Source organism: Mirounga leonina, unplaced genomic scaffold (genome assembly GCF_011800145.1).
Source record: "Mirounga leonina isolate KUSES-001 unplaced genomic scaffold, KU_Mleo_1.0 Mir_101799, whole genome shotgun sequence".
Lineage (NCBI taxonomy): Eukaryota > Metazoa > Chordata > Mammalia > Carnivora > Phocidae > Mirounga > Mirounga leonina.
The window spans coordinates 693904-713827 of NW_023270210.1; the positions used below are offsets into that span (position 1 = coordinate 693904).

The 19924-nt window shown below is 41.2% G+C and overlaps 3 protein-coding genes across 5 annotated transcripts in view; 2 read left to right on the top strand and 1 right to left on the bottom strand.

The window, feature by feature from the left end:
- BRCC3 (BRCA1/BRCA2-containing complex subunit 3) overlaps nucleotides 1-3458 on the bottom strand; it is a 58083-nt gene extending 54625 nt beyond the window's left edge. For both annotated transcript variants that reach the window (XM_035010566.1, XM_035010559.1), the window contains exons 1-3: nucleotides 3252-3458; nucleotides 2573-2589; nucleotides 1740-1794 (exon numbers count right to left, since the gene is read on the bottom strand). In XM_035010566.1, coding sequence (XP_034866457.1) covers nucleotides 1740-1794; nucleotides 2573-2589; nucleotides 3252-3374 — 195 coding nt within the window. In that variant the 5' untranslated portion in view covers nucleotides 3375-3458. The remainder of the gene's footprint in view (nucleotides 1-1739; nucleotides 1795-2572; nucleotides 2590-3251) is intronic.
- Nucleotides 3459-3904: 446 nt separating this feature from the next.
- Nucleotides 3905-13253, top strand: CMC4 (C-X9-C motif containing 4). 2 transcript variants are annotated; one of them, XM_035010609.1, is made up of 3 exons: nucleotides 3905-4151; nucleotides 10901-10968; nucleotides 12886-13253. In XM_035010609.1, the coding sequence occupies exons 2-3, from the start codon at nucleotides 10911-10913 to the stop codon at nucleotides 13032-13034; spliced, it is 207 nt and encodes a 68-aa protein (XP_034866500.1). In that variant the 5' UTR covers nucleotides 3905-4151; nucleotides 10901-10910; the 3' UTR covers nucleotides 13035-13253. The 2 variants fall into 2 exon arrangements, with proteins under 2 accessions (XP_034866500.1, XP_034866511.1); XM_035010620.1 differs by lacking the exon at nucleotides 3905-4151 and adding an exon at nucleotides 9882-9968.
- Nucleotides 4064-9543, top strand: MTCP1 (mature T cell proliferation 1). The gene is made up of 5 exons (XM_035010595.1): nucleotides 4064-4151; nucleotides 8841-8992; nucleotides 9112-9282; nucleotides 9364-9415; nucleotides 9504-9543. Exons 2-4 carry the CDS (start codon nucleotides 8888-8890, stop codon nucleotides 9409-9411), a joined length of 324 nt encoding a protein of 107 aa, XP_034866486.1. The 5' UTR covers nucleotides 4064-4151; nucleotides 8841-8887; the 3' UTR covers nucleotides 9412-9415; nucleotides 9504-9543.
- Nucleotides 13254-19924: the final 6671 nt, after the last annotated feature.

The window sequence follows — 19924 nt, forward strand, 5'->3', positions numbered from 1 at the left end:
TGAAATAAATCCAGCAGAGAAAGACAAATACCGAATGATTCCACTCATATGTGGAATTTAAGAAAGAAAACAGATGAACATAGGGGAAAAAACAAAGAGAGGCAAACCATAAAACAGACCCTTAACTATAGCGAACAAACTAAGGGTTGACGGAGGCAGGTGGGCAGGGGGATGGGTTAAATGGGCGATGGGTATTAAGGAGGGCACTTGTTGTGATAAGCACTGGGTGTTATATGTAAGTGATGAATCACTAAATTCTACTCCTGAAACTAATATTACACTACTTGTTAACTGTAAAACAGTGATAATGACAGTCACCAACCTCATAGAATTGTTGGGAGAGTTGGATTTGGGTAATGTATGTAAAACACTCATTATTATGTCTATTTTACAAATGAGTATTAGACAACATGCCCAAAGTCACACAGTGAGTATCAGAGGAAGGATTTAAAGACAGATCTGTCTAACTTCAATGCCGTAGCTAAAGCCATAGGGAAGGTAATGTTGCCCAGAAGACATTCCAGGAAGGCAAGGAGGCCAAGCCAGAAACTTGGAGAATACCAATATTTAATGCAGAAGATGAAGAGCCCATAATGGATGGGAGGGAGGGGAGAGGAATAGGGAGATACAAAAAAAAAAAAAAAAAAAAAAAGACAGTTCAGAGTTCCGAGGAGAAAGATTAAGATAAGCACCAAGAAATAATCCACTGATATAGCAATGGGGAGGTGGCTGAAGAGAGAGAACTGGAAACCAGATCTTGGTATGTGTGACTATTGATGGTAAAGAAATAATGATTGTAGCCTATCCTTTCAAGCAGTCTGGCTATTAAAAGAAGGATATAAGAGTAGTGACTACAAGAATATACAGGATTGAAAAGTTATTTTTCTTTCCTTTGTGAAAATGAGAGTAATTTAAGCACATTTGTATTCTAAGGGGAAAAAGCCTGTCAGAAGGTTGAAGACTCAGAAAATAGGATATTTGATAAGCAAGGTCTCTGAAGAACCTGTAGCTCTGGATAGGAAGTAAACTTCTTCCCTTGATATGGGAAGAAAGGAAGCAAAGTGGTTAACATGGAGAAGTTTGGATATAGGGGTAAAAAGTAGATGGAGTTGTTGCCTGGTAGTTTTTACCATGCCCATCATCTGCTTGGCAGAGAAGAGGCCATAATTTATTTTTATCGTATTTTACAAAAGCAGTGGCCTGCAATATATTGGAAAAACAATGAAATGGCCCTATACCAAAAAGTATAGGTTGAAAAGCATTATACTACACCACGAAGGCTAGAGCATGCCAGAAAAGGCGAGGCGGGATTGTAGACAAGAAAAAAAATCAAGGTAGACTAAGAATTATAAGTTATGGATAGTTTGCTTATAGGAGAAGGTTGCCCAAGTAGGAATTGGGACTTGAGATAACAGTGATGTGAAGAAATTCACAGATTTCAAGGAAGCAAACCAGCCAAAAGTCTCAAGGAAGCAGGGAGAAGGGCCAGAGATCAGGCAGAGAACAGCAAGGAGGAGGGCTGAGAGCGATTACTCATCTGAATTTGCTACAAATAGAAAAATTAGGATCCAGTCCTAATGAGTATACTTTTCATCTGATTTTACTAGAGAGAACACCCTACCCAGCCACAAGTGTGGGCCTGCACAAACCAGTTAATCCCTGGCTGAGATCATCAAATTGAGGACAGAAATCCCTCCCCAACTGAAAGTTTCTATCATACAAAAGTCTAGCACACATACCTTTTCAGCAACTGTGCGTATTTCAGTTCCGGTATATGTAAATTTGGAGTCACTCCTTTTGGGGATAAATTAGGGGGGGAAAAGGAACTCAGGTTTGGAATATAAAAAGATATTAAAGCAAAGTAACAAGATTCGAAGTTTTTGCAATGAAACCTTAGCAGAGACAAAGGAAGAGTGGCTAAGTACATAATCTGCTCGGTGGCAAAGCGAAATTCCTAGAATCCTGGGTATTAAGGAGGTGGGCTTGAGAAATACACATTCCGCTACGCTTTGAAATTTAAATAAAGGTAACCCAAAGCTTTTGCCTCCTCAAGCATTCAAGTTCCTGGGCATCTCTGAGATCATTGTAGGGTCCACCAGGGGGAGGCAGAAAGCCATTGACAATTTAGTCAAAGGAATGAGTCAATAGGGGGAAATGTTTCTTAATATGCTTATCATTTGCTGCAAAGAAAATTATCTATTTCATTGTCATTTCAGGAGAGAGAGAACATAAAACATATCAAGAAATAAAACAGAACATAACAGCACTGTATGAGTAAACAAAATTCTATGTGTAAGAGCTTTCACTGGTTCACTGATGATCTTGGTACCCCCTACCCATATTTTTTACAGAAGGTCATACATATATCAACTGAAAATTCTCCTAGTAGGAAGTAAGGTGGAAACCAACCTTCGGGGTCGGGGTGGAATTCAAAGTGTATCACTGAGGGAACTCCGGACTCATAATGGTAACTTAAAATACAAGTTGTACACAATATTGCCAACCTTGTCATAATTTTGAGTTAACAGTGACATAGAGATCAAAAGATATGAGTAAACAAATATAATCTTACCTTGTGTCATCATTCAACTAGAGTGGGAAAAAGCAGAAAACATTATTGATCACATTACGCTAGTTTGATGTACATGGATGTAGATTATATGAAACTTGGGTCATGTGTTCCTGTACACCAGCATGAAAGACTGGAGAATTCTTACTTCGGACTGTAAACAAGTAAGGTCTATCTCCTCATCCTCTGTTGCTCCTCTCCAACACTTAACCCAGTGGAAACCTTTGCATCTTTGAAACCCTCTTCTCTGTCTGGTTTTCTGATACACTTAGAAGGCTTCCCAGAAGGCAGACTGGAGGCGAGGCCAGGGGCCCTAATCGTGGTTGGATGCTTCCTAATACACCGGTGTCCTCATTATACTACAATGTCTTTACAGCCTGACTTGCGGTTTTGGTCAGTGGGGTGATAACTCCAGATCTAGAGAAAAGCCACAGACTATAAGAGAAACTGCAAGGCCCACCCGGAGGATTATGCAGATCGCTGGGGGTTTGCGGGAGGCTAAACAAGCGTCCAGAGACAGAGGAAACAGGGCCCCCACTACCTGACCTTCCAAAGGATCAGCCCAAGGGTCCAGGTCAGAGGTGCCTGTAGCCTCCGCAGCCGTGGGCGCTGCCAACACCCACCCCGGGCACACGCTGCGACTGCTCAGCAGGGTTCCGGTCAGGCTAACTGACCTACTCACCTCCCCTATACACAGCCCCATCACCTCCTCCTTCTCTGTGCTCAGAGCGTGGTTGAGACAAACTAGGAAAGCATCCGACTCCAGATGAACCGCCTGCACCGCCTGTACCACCTGCACCGCCATCTTGGTCCGACCCTGCTCACGTCCGCCTCGGGCCCACTCCGGGCCTGGCCAACCGGGTGCTCCGGAGCGCGGGTTCCGCGGGGGCGGGGCTTGAGGAGCGCGGGCGGGGCGGGGCGGGGCGGTCGGAGTGGGGCGGGGCTCGAGGGGGGCGCGCGGAGGCGGGGCGTGGGGCGCGGGGGCCGGGCGGGGCCGGCCCGGCGGCACCTGGGAGACGCCCGCGCCGGTTGGGGCAGGCGTGGCCGTGGGGCGGAGGGCAGTAGCCGGCCGCGGTCGGGGCGTCAGGCCGGGTGGCGGGGTGGGCAGGGAGGCGGCGCTTGCGGGTCGTGGGCCGACGTGCTCTGTGAGCGGCGCCCCGGCGGCCGGGCCGGCGCCTCTCGAGCGCCCGCGCCCATTTTGCCCGCCCGCTGAAGAGAGCCGTACGCGGCCTACACGCTCCGGGGACAGCCCTTTAAGGCGGCCTCGCCGCGCGCGCCGGCCTCCTGAGCCAGGGGGGACGCTCTTTTGAAATTCGGTCCTAAGACAGTTCAGGTTTTATTTTATTTCGCTTTGTTTCCAAGTTACGGCCCCTGAATTTTGTACAACTCTCCCTGGACCACTTCCGGTTGCCGGCCCTCGCCTCATAACTTCGGTTCGGGTGACCTCGGCCCGGGATGCCCCTCGGCTCGCCCCAGGCTCACGTCCCGATCCTGGCTTGAGTGGCCCAGGGCGGGGGACCTGGAAGTTTTAGCCTCGCTGCTCCTGAGGCGGATTAATTAGCCCAAGAAACATTATATTCATGTGAGTAACCTCTTCCAGAAACAGTGCTATACTGTATCTGAAAAAGTATCACTCTTAAGCTTGGCTACTGCTATGTTCTACAAAGGCTTTTAGGTATCTTATGTGTTCGATACAGGGAACGGGAATGAGGGACTTCAGTTTTTATTGAAGGTCTCAGCTGTATCGCAGTCGATATCCACAATATAAGTTTCCTCAGCTCTCCTTGTCTTGATGATATCAGACATGGTGAAATTCTATGTAAAAGTAATTTTCTTTTCAGGAATGTCAAACGTGCCACGGGTAAAAGTACAGATCTTTCAACTCCCAAGGTTAGGAATTACACGTGGATTTTAGGAACCATTCTAAATCAAAGAAAAATACATGCCGTGCCGCCTCCCACAGCCCATCAGTGTTTATGTTTGTTTGATCTGGTTTTCTATTCCCTGTGCAGTGTTGAAGCCAGGCAGGCATGGCAGTACTGGAAAGGGAACATTCCCAAGATGCTACTTGAAGAGGTGTTGATGCTTTGCTCTTTTCTCCCAACTCAGTTCCAATCCAAGTCCCCCCACAAATACGGCCCGTATCCACTGAAATTATCTGTGACATATATACCAGCAACCTCCATTTTTACCTAATGCTTAAGGATCACATGGCACCTCTTTCCATGATTCGTCTTGATAATGATGAAGATTGGGCAAATCTCGAAGTGTGCAATTACATTGAACCCATCTAAATTTTCTCTTAAGTTTCAATTTTACACCATATATTATGTCCAGTTACTGTTCGTGGCTTGTATGCCCTGCCTTAATGGGACAACGATGGCTGTTCTCATTATTATGTTTAGTAATAGAATATTTTGAGTTTATAAAGTGCCTTTAGGCACCTTCAAGAGAAAAAACACCTTTTCTTTGTTGTTGCTGTTAGTCAATCTCAAATATCAGAACAACATTCTCTAACTTCTATAATGCTCATGACTGCACTTTTACAGTTCTAAATGTTTAATTGGAGTACAGAGAAGGACTATTAAAATTTATGGCAAGCTTATTTTGTGCTAGACACTCTACCAAGCATTTATATACCTTTCTATGTAAACTGCCCCAACTGGAATCAGACTCTACAACTTCCTACCTGTGTTGTGACTTCATGCAAGTTACCTAACTTCTCTATGCCTTACTTCCCTCATCTTTAAATGGGGGGGTAATGACAGTATCCATCTAATCAGGTGATAGTGAAGATTAAAAGAGTCAATATACATATAACATATAAGTGCTAAATAAGTGCTGACCATTATGATCAGTATGTTGTTTATTTCTCATTTTACACCTCAGAAAACAAGTGTAGAGAGGTTAACTTCTCCCAAGTCACAAAGCTATTAAGTGGCAAAATCAGGATTCATACCCAGGCCAGGCTGACTCCAGGGCATGCGTTCTTAGTAACTTCACCCATTGTAATTAAATCAGTGTATTAATTCACTTCAAAGAAAATAAGTATATCCAACTAATTAATGTTTAAAAATTGTTCAAACACCTGGACATTGAAGTAAATTATATTTTTCTTAAGGAACCCTTTCTATGTTGTATATCGTCCATTTAAAACATAATTTATGAAATGCCTTACTAGGAAATTGTCTAGGCCAGTATGGTCTCTGGCCATGACATCAAGGTGACCCCCATGGGGACAGTCGGCTTTAGTGCCTTACTGGATGATAAAGCCATATAAACACTTTTTGAATCCATTTGAATTTGCAGATGGTAGTTTCCCTTTGCGTTGAGTGGAAGAGGTTTATGTTGTGTATTATACTGCACGTTGTGCCTGAGTTTATCTTGAGGATTTAAGAGATTCATCTTAGTTCAAGGGGTTCTGAATTTTATGAACAAGTTTCATGTGCAGAAAAATGTTCTCTACTCAAATAAATTTGGGAATTGTTAAAGTTTCTTTACTGTGTAACTTGCCAGAGCTTTTACTACACTAATAAGCTTTATGACTAAAAGATTCCCAAACTTATTTGACCAGGGAAAACGTTAGGGGCAAGTGTTCCAAGAATCACATTTTAGGGAAATGGTTTGCAATTTATACAATCTATGATTTTATGGTCCTTCATCTTAATCTTAGTCATTCAGCCTTTGCTTTTCTCTGGTAAGGATGTTGTTGGTTCATGCTCCTATGGCAGCATCTCGGTGAGTGGTAGCACACACAAGTCCAGGGTCATGTGCTGCAGTTTGTTCCCAGGCTCATCCTACTGATGCCCAGCATGTTGGCCTTCAGGTCACAGCAGCACATCACACTGCCTTTCTTAGAATATTTTGTAGTGACTCATAGGCCTCTTTGTAGTAATTCATAGTAACTCAGACTATCATCTCCAATTTGTTTGCCCTCTATACCACTGGAATCATTTCCTTTTAATGTCAGTGTAACCAGTAAAATTTTGCTTTTCATTCAAAACAAATTTAAATGTCAATATATTAGTTGTTGTCTATCTGTGAATGGACCTGTCTGTGAAGGTGAGATGGTACTGAAACTCTTAACACTTGGTTTCTTTTTTTTTTAATGGCCATACTTATTTCTTTTGTACTCAAAATCCAGACTTTAATAAATATTTTTTTCACATTAGTATTTACTTGGTTTTTGTTTGTATCTCTCCTTTCCAAAGCCCTGGGGAAAAGGAGAGGCAGAACAATTGTATCTGCTAAATGGAAAAAAAAATGGCTTTGAAAAAATATATAGGTATATAATATACCTAGAGAATCAATCTCTGTCCATGTATGTGTGGTCTTTATCTGTTTCCCCTCTCAGCATACATCTCCACTCACTCACAGGAACACTGACTAGTATTGAGACTTAGGGTGCCCAGTACTACTGTTATCGAAGAGCTTATAATACTGTATTTGAGGGGAGACAAGGCTTGTGAAATAAGCAAAGCAAATATGCAAAGGCAATTTATAATTAGAGGCCAAAATATGAGCTTGAGCTGAGACATAAATGCTGCAGTAGTCCTAAGAGGCAAGAAGTTTTCATAGAGAAGGTACTGAGATAAACAGAATGGCCTGTGGAGGCATTTTAGACAAGTAGAAAGCTAGAGCAAGAATTTGGAGCTAGAAATGGGCCTAGTATTTAGGGGAAAGTTTGTCTCAAATATGGTGGTAGTGGTGCTTGCTGGAATTGGTGACAGATAGGATGTAGCAACTGAAGAAGAGGAAGAAGTCCAAGATAACTCAGAAGTTTTGAGTCTGCAAGATCAGGAGAGGTGGTGTTGCCACTGAGAGAAATTGGAATTTGGTGAAGGAGAAGGGGTTCTTTAGGTGAGTTTGAAATGAGGGAGCCCTATAAGATGGGAGCTTACAATAGGCTCAGAGTCAACTCCAATCAGGGTACAATGGGTGAAGCAACTATGATGCTCTTAAATTATCCACTGAAATCAGACCATTTCTTAAGATCTTAAGAGATCTACTTGGAAGGTGAACTAACAGTGTTAAGAAAAAAAAAAAAATCAAATTGTTGTCCTTGAAAAGAGGGCTTGGTTTAGCCCAATTAATTCTTTCTGGCTTTTTCCTGGGCTGTATCATACTGTGTTCTGGCATCTCCTTTGCTCTTGACAATCTCAATAATGGTTTAACAACCTCCTGAGATGTGCTGCAGTTGCTCTCCTACCTTAAGGCCACCCAATAAGAATAGGAGGCCTTTGTTTTGTGGGGCAGATGCCCCAATGCTGTTATCTGTTCTGTCAAAGGTAGAAATACAGGGAAATAATGCCATGATGCTAGGAACCAAGTACAAACAATTCATTCCTCCAAAATGCAGGTCAAGTAATTGTGAGGCCCTGAAATGAGATCTAGAGCTAGGCAGAAAATCCTTATGGGGTTAGAGCCGAATCTGCATTATGGAAAGAGTTTGCCCAGGAGGTTTGCTTCCTTTACACCTCTCAAACGGCAGAGGGGTTTTTCTGGCCTTCTGACTTGGGAAATCAGAATTTAAATGCACACCTCTGTGGAAAAATGGGTTCCTGTGACATCCTGAAGCATTATCAAAATGAAACAAGGACCTAGATGGATAACGATCATTTGCTCTCAGCTCCAAATCACCATGATCCCCAAAGTCTTTTGCAGCTTCAAAACTCCATGAAGCTACCTTAAATATTTTCCTTAACATGAAAACCCCCTTCTGGAAGTGCCCAACTACTATAAGTAACCTTTCTAAGTAAGCTGATAAATAGGTTGCTTGTCCTTAAAACAAACTTTTAATTTACAAAGCGATGCACATAATTCAGCCTTCACAATCCTTTAAAATGGAATTGCTTGAAAGGGGCTTTTACCTGGGGAATATGGCACACGTGTCCATTGTTGCCCAAATAAGTGCCTGTGCATACTCTGTTGCTACCTACATTTTGTCAGATGCTGCTTTGTGAGTGCAAAGACTGTGACACCACTGCCCAGCTTCCTGAGGTGCTAGTCCTACATTTCCACAGAACTCCCCACTGAGCTGAGGAGCTGAGTGCTTCACAGTCAACAGTTAGCATGACCTGAGGCTCTGCTGAATGTCACTTCAGTGTCTTGCAGGGAGCTTCAGATAGCCTCAGCTCTATTTAGGCTGTGCAAGTAGACATATAAGAGTTTTGTTCTGGTTGGTGGTTGCTAGTACCAGGTCACCTTGCTCACTGGTGAGTTCATTCAAACCCAAAAAGTCACACCTGTGTCCTGTGCGCGGGTGCTGCAGGCTTAGGTGGAGAAAAGCAGGGCTAGAATTGGAACCCAAAGCCCAGAATGGCAGGAGAGGATGTGGGGGCTCCACCCGATCACCTCTGGGTTCACCAAGAGGGTATCTACCGCGACGAATACCAGCGCACGTGGGTGGCCGTCGTGGAAGAGGTAACTGTTTACATTTTGCTTATTTTTTTAATTGACTTTGCTTTCAAGCAACTTGGTGTCTAACCAGTCTCAAAATCCTGAAATCTTTGCTTTTATTTTTGTCATTTTTTTCCCATTAGGAGACGAGTTTCCTAAGGGCACGAGTCCAGCAAGTTCAGGTTCCCTTAGGTGACCCAGCTAGGCCAAGTCACCTTCTTACCTCCCAGCTACCTCTCATGTGGCAACTCTACCCTGAGGAACGCTACATGGATAACAACTCTCGCTTGTGGCAGATTCAGCATCATTTAATGGTACCCATGTTGCTTAATCATTTTCCATTGTATTGGGGCTCTTACAACAGAGTACTCTATAAACTTTTCTTTTTCTGACAGGTCAGGGGAGTACAGGAGCTGTTGCTTAAGCTTTTGCCTGATGATTAACCTGGTATGTATTTCTATTTCTCCCCTGTTCTCCCTTCTTCTTTTTCACTCTATTCAGTTGTGGTGATTTTAATGATCTATTTTTTTTCCAGGTGCTGGGATTCTAGGAAGATATGCTCCTCTGTTCTGTTCAGTATATGGCAATCACTTCATCCACCACTGCAGTGCACCCACCTGTGGGCCTGTGGGGAGGGAGTGGGTTGAAAAACTGCTCAAGAACACAGAAGCTTAGGAAGGGTCATGAAGAACACCACAAATGGAACTGCAGAAAGGGGGTTACGTAGGCAGAAAGCAAGTCAACAAAAGCGCTTAGTCAGGATACGTAACTTGAAATTGACTCCTTTGGAAATTGCCATAGAACCTTTAATGGACATCATCAGCTGGAACTGGGATCTGATGAATCCCACAAAAGTCAGCACCTGCTACAGAACAGATGCCCTGATCACCAAGGACTTGGTACTGATTTAGAGAGAAGAGAGCAGCTCCTAGCAGCATCAACATCTATTTGTCGCTTATTTGCCCTGCAGCAATTCACCTGCCTTTCCTTCCCCCATCCTGTAAATATCCTAGGTTTTGCTCCAGTGTTTCCCCTCCCAGTACTGACCTAACTTGGATCTACTGAGAACTTAGGGGGCTCTGAAAAAAGAGGAGGTTATTTGAATTAATGACATTAGCTACAAGGCTCCTGGGCCTTTTTCCTTTCTGAAATTGTGCCTTCAAATTATTAGAGGTTGCTAATCAAAATCGTGGGCACTTCAATTCATTCTCTGGTTACAGATATTTTAAATAAGTTGGTTTCTGTAAGAGCTCCAAAAATTATTTTAGCCGCTTAACTAGCACCTTTCTCAGGAAGTAATAATAGCACCAAATATTGCTGATTCCTAGGAAATCATTTACTACCTGATAAAGAATTTTCTGAGTTAAAGTAGTCATAAGTGTTTATGTACATTAAAAGTAAGGTTTTACTTTATAAAAAATCTTGGGAATCATAGCTACCATGTATTGAATCCTTACTGCCTTCCTTCCAGGCACTATTCTGTGCACTTTATATACTTTATCACACTTAATCCTTCCATTAATGCTTTGAGGTAGGTAGGAATGGTCCCCGTTTTACTCATGAATTATAAGGAAAAAGGCTCAAGGAGTTTAATCATTTACCAAGGGTGGTTCTGTGAATGATAGATCTGAGCAGTGGACAGGCCTATTTGGCTGTGGCATCGGCTCCTCTAGCCCACAATTGGTTTACAATATTCAAGATGAGGTGATTGAATTCACGGTTTTATTTTCATGTAAAGCTATTTATGTCTTCCAAATTGAATGAAATGGATATTATAAAAATACAGTTGATTCATCCTATGAATGGGAAGAGTATTTTTTAGTGCAATTGTTTTCTAGCATACCTGGTTGTCTCAGAAGAAAATTCCATCTAGAGGGGCTTTAAAGTCTTTATGGATAAAAGACAAAATAAAAATCATTTTTCTTATTTTAGTTTTCTGGATATGCCGCAGAAGGATCCGTGCCAGAAACAAGCCTGTGAAATACAGAAATGTTTACAAGGTAGTATGTTAAATGCTTTTTTATATTTTTTCACTTTATCTGTGAACTAACTACAAGAGACCAATTTTTCTTTTTATCACAAATGATATGAGCTCCTCTCAAATGTAATATTTCTGTAATTATCCTGAAGATTTTTCTCATTTCATCAAAGATGCAGAAAATAAAAAGTGATATGATCCAAGCTTCGTGTTTGCAATTCTGGTTGTACATTAGAATCACCTGAAGAGCTTTAAAAAAGCTCTTGCCTAGAACAATTAAATCAGACTTCCTGAGGATGGGTTCTGGGCAGGAATCAGTCTAAAAAGCTAACCAGGTTATTTTAATGTACAGCCAGAGTTGAGAATAACTAAGCTGAGCAAAGTCCTTTTTTAAAAAGACTAGTTTTAAATGGGTTGGTTATACTTCACTGTGGCTGACAACCCACTTCTTAAAAGCAATCAGGTTAGAAATGGGGGTTGAAAATACAATTGGAATTCAGGCTGCCAAAGTCAGCAACTAAGGCTTAAAGGCAAAAGCAAACTTCAACTAAAGCATATTTGATGTGATCTGTCCACTTGATTTTTTCCCCCAATTTGGTTTTAAATTGGCCAATAAGTTTGACCAAATGCTAGAGGATTTTATATTTTTTTTAAATCAGCACATGATTATTGGCAGAAGAACAGATAGAAAAAGCTACAAGGCTTTCTGAACTTCAAAAGTGACGTTTTTGATAACTTTTCCCATTATTAAAGTAACAGATAGAGATGGATGCCCATGAAAATATAGAAGGGTCTGAAGGAAAAATGTTAAGAATTTACCCAAAGATTCACTACTAAAGAAAACTCTTGTTTGTGTATTTCCTTTGACTTTTAACTTTCATTCTTAGACTTTTTATGATGTAAGCAACATTTCATAAAAATCTTAATCTAAAATGTTAATGTATAATGCTACTTTATTCATCCTTTTCTTTCCTTCCTCCAAATTTAAGAAAAAGGAAAATGTTTTTCACAGTTTCTTTTCCCCAATAAATTCTTATCTTATTTGAATTAGCAACACATGGCTACAGTGTGGGAGGACTGAGGGCTGGAAGGACTAAGAGAATTAAGCACAGCCATAAGGGTTTTAAACATATTGAGTCATTTAATCCTTTCATCCATTAGGTGGATGCTACTATGACCCCCATTTTATAGATGGAGAAATTGACACAGAAGTTAGATGACTTGTCTAGGGTCACACAACTAATAAGGGGTACAGTGAGGATTTGAACCCTTTTGGTCTGGCTCCAAGCTTGGACTCAGCCACTCCGCTGTATTCTTTCTAGTCAGAATTGGGTTTTTTTTTTTAATCCTGGACTAACTCCCGTGCACCCCATTTTAGCACCGGGGAACTCAGATCAACTGCAGCTGACCTAGAACCTTTAGGTCAAGTTCTCCTTGACTTAAGGTCTATGTATAGTAGGGGGTCTACAAAATATTTTCTGTAGAAGGCCAAATAGGAACTATTTTAGCTTTGGAGGCCAGAAGGTCTTTGTTGTATAGTGTGTGGGTGGGTATGTGGGTGTGTGTTTGCAACCCTTGAAAAATGTAAGAACCATTCTTAGCTCACAGCTGTAAAAAAGAGTTGAACTCTATCCAGAGGCTGCAGTTTGCCAGCCTCTGTTGCACTTACAGCCACCACTGTCTTAGAAAAGGGCACGTAAGCTATTAACTCAACCTTAAAGAAAAGGAAATTCATATATAAAAATAGCTTTCAACCACTTTGTGAATCATGCTTTTTTTTCTAATTATCCTGTTGACTGGTCTGTACATCAGAAAGAATTAGGTGGACTTGGGTACATCCTCTTTCTTCCAGGTCTGTAGAGTGGGAAGCACTGATCTAAACTTCCCTGTGCCTTAGTTCTCTGAGATCATGACTAGGGTCTGCCTGTCTGTTTTTCAGCCAACAACTACATGGAATCTAAGTGTCAGGCTGTCATCCAAGAACTGCGTAAGTGTTGTGCTCGATATCCTAAGGGAAGATCTCTCGTCTGTTCGGGATTTGAAAAAGAAGAGGAAGAAAAGCTGACACTGAAGCCTACATCAAAGTAAAGTTCTGCTGAAAAGTTAAATGCTGCACCATGTATCCACCAAGCAAGTTTTGTCTTCCTGACTCTCTTCAGGCCAGGTAGCAGCAAATATCAAATAAAAAAGTCAACTATAAAAGTTAATGAATATGCCATCTATGCAGAACAGATAGACATATAAATATATTAAATATGTAGAATGTAATAAAACTGAGCTGCTAAAATAAACCTGTTAAGTGAAAAATTTTTGTTTGGTACTTGTGATATTGCGACTTATAAGACATATATTTGGTCTTTATCTCCTTTCCTGGTACAGAGCTCCTAAAACTCTTGAAATTTCTTAAGTGATAAGAGTGATAAACGTGTCTTGTAACTTTAATGACGTAACTTTTGGAAAGCTCCTAAGTAACCTGTGGATGGGGACTGGTTGCCAGGGGAACCGTGTGATTAGAGGGTTGGAACTTTCAATCCCCCACTTCCCCCCCACCTCTAGGGAGGGGAGAGGGGCTGGAGGTTAAATCAAACACCAATGGCCAATGATTTAATCAATCATGACTGTGTAATGAAGCCTCTATAAAAACCCAAAAGGACTGGGTTTGGACAGACCCTGTCTGTGGGACCTTGCCCTTTGTACCTCTTCACCTAGCTGTTCATCTGTATCCTTTATAATAAGCTGGTAAATGTTTAAGTAAATGTTTTTCTGAGTTCTGTAGTTACTCTAGCAAATTAATCAAACCCAAGGAGGATGTCATTGGGAACTTCAGATTTATAGCCAGTAAGTCAGAAGGACAGGTAACAATCAGGGCTTAGCAATAGGTGTTTGAATTAGGGGCAGTCTTGTTGGACTGAGCCCTTAACCTGTGGGATCTGACACTAATTCCAAGTAGATAGGGTCATAACTGAATTAAGTTTGTAGGACACCTAGTCAGTGGCCACTGAGAATTGGGAGAATTGCTTGGCGGTGTTTGAAAAAAACACATGAGTACTAAATGTATTTGGTTTTTTAGAAAAGATTTTATTTATTTATTAGAGCATGAGTGAGTGGGGAGAGTGGCGGGGGAGAGGGAAAGAGAGAGAGAATCTGAAGCAGACTCCGTGCTGAGCACGGAGCCCACTGTAGGACTCGAAACCAAGAGTTGGACACTCAACTGAATAAGCCACTCAGGAGCCCCCTAAATGCATTTCTTAAGATTATAGATATAGATGTTAATGAATTGTCTTTAGCATTTGAGTTTAGAGTACTGGTACCATTCATAAAACTGGTCATGTGTTAAGTGAAAAGATACCCCTCCAGTGCCACAATCATGATGCCTTTCATACATGCTAAATTCAAAGGTTTCTCTAACCCAACTCCATACCTGTTGCATTTCCAGTGATTCAGAGCAAAGTGTCCTTCCAGATGCCAGTGAGAGCATTTCTTTCCACTTTTACCTCCCCACCACAGTGCCTAGCAAGAAGACACTTAATATTTGTTCAAAGAGTGGTAGGAAAGGCCTAGAAATGATTCTTGTAATGTTTAACGACCCCTGATTTATCATGAGAAAACCAGAAAAAAAAAACTTTATATCCTTATAATCAAAACGTTACAGTAGATCTTCATGATGTTAATACAAGAAGCCTGTTGACAGTGGTGGCGGAGTGACAGTATCAAACAGGCCATTTGCTTTCCTCAAAGAGGTGCTAGAACCACTATCACTCCACTCTGCCCCAAAAAGAAAAAGATGACTTTCTAAGCAGAAGCAGAAACAAATTCTGATACGTCCTTGTCTTAGTCCATTCAGGCTGCTGTTAAGTCCATTCAGGCTTATAAACAGCAGACATGTTATTTCTCACAGTTATGGAGGCTGGAAGTCCAAGATCAAGGCACCAGCAGATTTGATGTCTGGTGAGGGCCTGCTTCCTGGTTCACAGATGCCTGTCTTGCTGTGTCCTCACCTGTTGGGAGGGGTGGGCAAGCTTTCCCAGGTGTGTTTAATAGAGGCACTAATGAGTCACGAGGGTTCCACCTCCATGAACTAATCATCTCCCAAAAGCCCCACCTCCAAATACCATCACCTTGGGTGTTATGATTTCAACATGAATTTTTGGGAACACAAACATTCAGTCTATAACAGTGAGGATCCTTCCTTGCCTCTTTCAGCATGCTAGAAAAAGCCTACATTGCCATGAATGGACTAACATAAGATAGTCTGTGATATTCAAATACCATTATTATTTGAGACCAACTCTTCTTTTAAGCAGCAATCCCTAAAGTGTTTCTAGGAATTGCTGTAAAAGGGGGGACAAAAGGCTTCTGTGGTCAGGTAAGTTTGGGGAATGCTAGGTTAGACATAAGTTAACAGGTTTCTCTCCTGTAAGACTTCAAAGCTTTCAATATGCTACTGTAAATCATGTTTCTTTGAAAAGGACTATTGTATGCAGTACTTGCCAAAGTGTACCCATTTTGCAGACAGCACCTCACAGGGTGAACGTTCCCCAGAGAGACTTGGAGAAACGCTGCCTTAAAGATGTTTGGTCGACAAACCAAGGTAACCATGCTCCGTTCTCATGAAATCATTTAAATGAACTCTTGTGTTAATAGTGAAACGATTTAATCAAACATTTTCCAACTGTTTACATCATATACAAATGTAAATTACATTTAAAGTTACCAATTAATAGCGGTGCTAGGATTTACATTAGGAATCACAATATGACCAAATACATTGTTTTCCTGTGCTTTATTACAAAATTATTTTTATTAACTACTCAAGTTTCAGATTGTTTTAAAATTTTTTTCCTATGGTATACTACTTTACTTAGGACTTTTAAAGCTTCAAATAAATTGTTCCTTCCTATCTTTAAACTCAGTCCTGTCTCCGTTGAAGTTAACATCTATTGGCAGACATTAATTTAAATCTGATTCTTCTCAACTATTATGACCCACAGAAAAATAAAATAGCCATCAAAAAAGCTCAACATTCATCCAGTGTTTTTTATGTGTTAGGGGCCACAGCACTGAAGCTCAGTCTCCAGGGAGGAACTGGGAAGGTGAGAACTATGATCTCTATTTTAGAGACTAAGAAGTCTGTAAGTGGGCTGGTGGTGCTAAGTTTAATCACTTGGTTAATTAGTGACTAAAAGACATCAGTGTAGAGGGTGATATGTTGGGCCATATCCCACTACTTTTCATCCCAAAACTTCAGCATCCATTGATGACAAAAGCTCCTGATCTGCCATTATGCTAGTGTGACAGCTCCCTTCCCTGCATCCACTTCCCACAACTCCGAACATTTAATAAACTGTACACTTGTGTTTTTTATCTGAAAGGCATCTAAAGTTGTATGGCACTTAATATAAAAGGCTTTAAAGGCCTGTTAAGTAGTCACTTGTTAACAGCAGAACTATAACTTTTTTAGCACCAGGTTCCAAATCTGCTTCAGTGGTTCTCAACCTTGGCTGCTCAGTAGAAACATACGAGGCATGTCAAAAACTCAGGCTGCCCAAAGGTACCCCAGACGAGTGAAATCAGTCTTTAGGATGAGAGCCAGGTATCAGTAGTTTGTAGAATTCCATTGCTCTCAATAATCCTAATAGCATTTCTTATGATTTTAAATTCAGAAAGGTAGACAGTTTGGGTGAGTCAATAAGCTGACTTCACAGGTTTTTTAAATGTGAAAAAAGCGCAGCACTGTCAATTTTCTTCAGGAAAAATAGTGCTCTTAAAATTCATGATTCCTTAAGAAGAACCAAACATCACAGAACATGATTTCTGGGAAATCAGGTCCAGGATAAGATATATATTTTTTGCCCAATTTTCCAAGAGATACACTAACATTGTGTAAACGATCAAGGCGGCCCCATACCTGGACTTCATGACAAAGAAACCAAGCTGGTAAGTTGGTGGAAGCAGCAGAGAGGGCAGCAGTCTAATTTTGCTTACAGGGTCCAAAACTGGCCTTAAGTGAGTTTCCTTCAGAGAAGAAACTGAGATGATCATGAAACATTAATGATACTCAGAAATTTCAAATCCATCTCTATACCATTTCTTCAAGCAGATTTATTGTATTTTCCAAAACTATAGAAAAGTAGAGGTTTCAAGTAAGAGCCCAACCATTAGTCATGCCCATCTTGCTGACAAATGTCAAACAAGGATGGAGACAACATTCTTATAATAGTTAACTATACAGTAACTGCATTTTGATACCTTAAGCACCCACCCCAAGAGTACGTTAGCTAGAATTACATAAGATTCATTCCTTCTAGAATACTGTTCTCCAACTTTATTCATGTCCTGTCTTCTGCCAGCATCCATGAGACAGTTAACTGCCCAGGTACAGTAAGGAGGGCTCTTACCCAGTGGTAGGGCAGGTGGGGGAATCAAGACCCCTGCTCTTTGATGAATGTCTCCAGGCTGAGTGGTAACAGGTTGCAGCAAACATGAGGTCCAGATGGGAAGCAGGAGGAAAATGTTGTATGTTAAGACAATGACACTAATGACTATGAGGCTGCTCAGCAATGAGTACACAGAGCCTTAGGAAGACTGACAACACTGGAGTCTATTTTTTGAGAATGAGAGGGCAGCAGCCCTAAACTGACACCACGGCGAACTTTGGGGAGAGGCAACTCAAGCATTATAGCTCTGCTGTGTCGGGCCCCATGTCCCAATCCTGCCCAGTCCCATCACGGGAGCAACAATTGATCAAAGGGTGGTCCAGAGTCACAAGGGCACTGGGAGTGGCCGTGGTGGCCCAGCAGGGGACAAAAAGGGCGCAGTGGGGTGCTCGGGGGCAGGGTGGCAAAGGGGAGAAAAGCATTGCAGGTGTTCCAGGCACCAGGTGTGGATGTGTTATGTCAGACAACTCAGCGTCATAGGAGTTTCTCCCAATTTGGGCCAAGCTACAAGTAGAGAAGGCCCGAGTGTGGTGTTACCACACCCCTGCCATCAGGGGGCGCCAAAACCCTGAACACACTGGATACCTTTCATTCAAGGAAAAACTGCAGTCTCTTCAGCTCCCCCACCACTAAAAAAGAAGCCCAGCACATTATTGGACTCTGGGTACTAGAGAAAAATATGTGCCTCACTAAACAGGCCTTGCTAATCAAATGAAAATGCTGCAGTCATGGGTGCAATTGCCTGGTCCTGGTATCTTGGTTTTGCATGAAGGGTTGGCAGCTAGCTGTTCTTTTGGGAGAAATCTTACCTCCCCCTTCACCATCTCAAACAAAGCTGCTGGCAAAAGGGCCTCAATTTATAAGCTCCCCTAAATGCCTGCGCCTACTTCAGCTCAGCTGAAATCTGACATATACACCAGAGCAACGCACAGCATGACACCAAGCTGCAATACTGACCTTAACCATGCACTTCAGGGTCCCAGAAGCAGCCACCTTGGAAGATACTTCAGCAGGAACCTAGAGATTTTATTTCAGTCTATTATCTATTACAACCTGCTGAGAGCTTAGAATGACCTGCTAATGTCTGTTGTCATTGCCAATAATCACAGGCAACTCCCATCCCATCAGAGAGGCATCCAATGGCCACTCTTCCTGTCATGCAACCCAAAGGAGCACAGGACACGTCACTTAGGTTTTACAGTAACCATTCCCTTGGGTCAAGTCATCAAAGAGCTGCAGCCTTGATTACCATGTATGACATAACCCAGGGACCCAGGCACCAGAAGCAGAATGTAGAAAACTAAGGAACAAATAACTCAGTGTCTTTAATAACTATATTGCAGGCCAAAAAAATAAAGGAAAAAAAAAGAACATACAAGATTAAAAGAGACTTAAGAGACCATTTGAATGCAATGTGGGTAGACCTTATATGGATTTTGATTCAATCAAACCAAATGCAAACCACTTAAGAGACAGGAAATTTTGAAAACTGGCCGGATATTTGATGATAGTAATGAATTATTATTAATTTTTTGGTATGATAGTAGAGTATTATATTTATGATTTTTAAAAACAGTTCTTACCTTTTAGAGACACATACTGAAATATAATGAAATGATACATTTTGTATTTGTTTCAAAACAATTGATAAAACAAGCTATGATTTGATCATTGCAGGTGGGTGATAAATATATGAGGGTCACTGTACTTTTCTCTTAGATATGTCTGAAAATTTCCATAATAAAAAGTGAAAACATTTTTTTTAGTTCTTACACAAAAATATGCAATACAGAGGCTCATAGCATTATGATTTGGGGATGGTTCATACATATTGTAAGCAAAATAACTTATGTTGCCTTAAAATGAGGGAAAAAATGCAGATAGATGAAATCTAAAAAGTTCCACACATCCATTGGTAGCTACAATTTCCAAATTCAATCCATTTTTTCCCAAGTTAAAAGGCAAACATTTTAAAAGAAGGCCTTAAAAACATTTTGCAGAGATCACCTGCAAGTTTAAGAATTAATTCTAAGTTTCCCGCATTCTCAGAACTCATAAAGTCTCAAATAATTCTTTGGATCAGTCCCTTTTCTGGATACGTTTATTATTTTGAGGTCATCAGTCATATGTTCAACAAATCCTGAATACCTATTAAGTGCTCAGTTCCATGGGTGAAATGGTGAAGACACAAGCCTTACCCTCCAGAAGTGGATAGTCTAGCCGAGGTTGCAGACATGGTAACAGGCCATGACAACAAAATGTGCTAAGATTCTAAGCATGTGTCTCTATAAACTTTTAAAGAATAATTCTAAGAGTTGTGGCCACTGTGAGACAGCAGAACGTTTGATGATGGAAATAATTTACTTCACACATGCTATTGCTACTGTTCTCAATTCTGAATGCCTCTTTAAAACTCTGGCTCAAATGTGAGGTATTTCATACCAACTAGATAAAGAAATAGATCTGGCACAGAGGAGCCATGGCTATCCCTAATGTTTTGACAAGAGGTAAATAATACTTAAAACCTTTTCTATGGGGCGC

What these genes read in the sequence shown, in the direction of transcription:
- MTCP1 (XM_035010595.1), top strand. Translation starts at nt 8,888, where the DNA reads ATGGCAGGAGAGGATGTGGGGGCTCCACCCGATCACCTCTGGGTTCAC. An exon ending in GGGTGGCCGTCGTGGAAGAG is followed by an intron (nt 8,993 to 9,111) that starts GTAACTGTTTAC and finishes TTTTCCCATTAG; the next exon opens with GAGACGAGTTTCCTAAGGGC. An exon ending in AGATTCAGCATCATTTAATG is followed by an intron (nt 9,283 to 9,363) that starts GTACCCATGTTG and finishes TTTTTCTGACAG; the next exon opens with GTCAGGGGAGTACAGGAGCT.
- CMC4 (XM_035010609.1), top strand. Translation starts at nt 10,911, where the DNA reads ATGCCGCAGAAGGATCCGTGCCAGAAACAAGCCTGTGAAATACAGAAA. An exon ending in AATACAGAAATGTTTACAAG is followed by an intron (nt 10,969 to 12,885) that starts GTAGTATGTTAA and finishes TCTGTTTTTCAG; the next exon opens with CCAACAACTACATGGAATCT.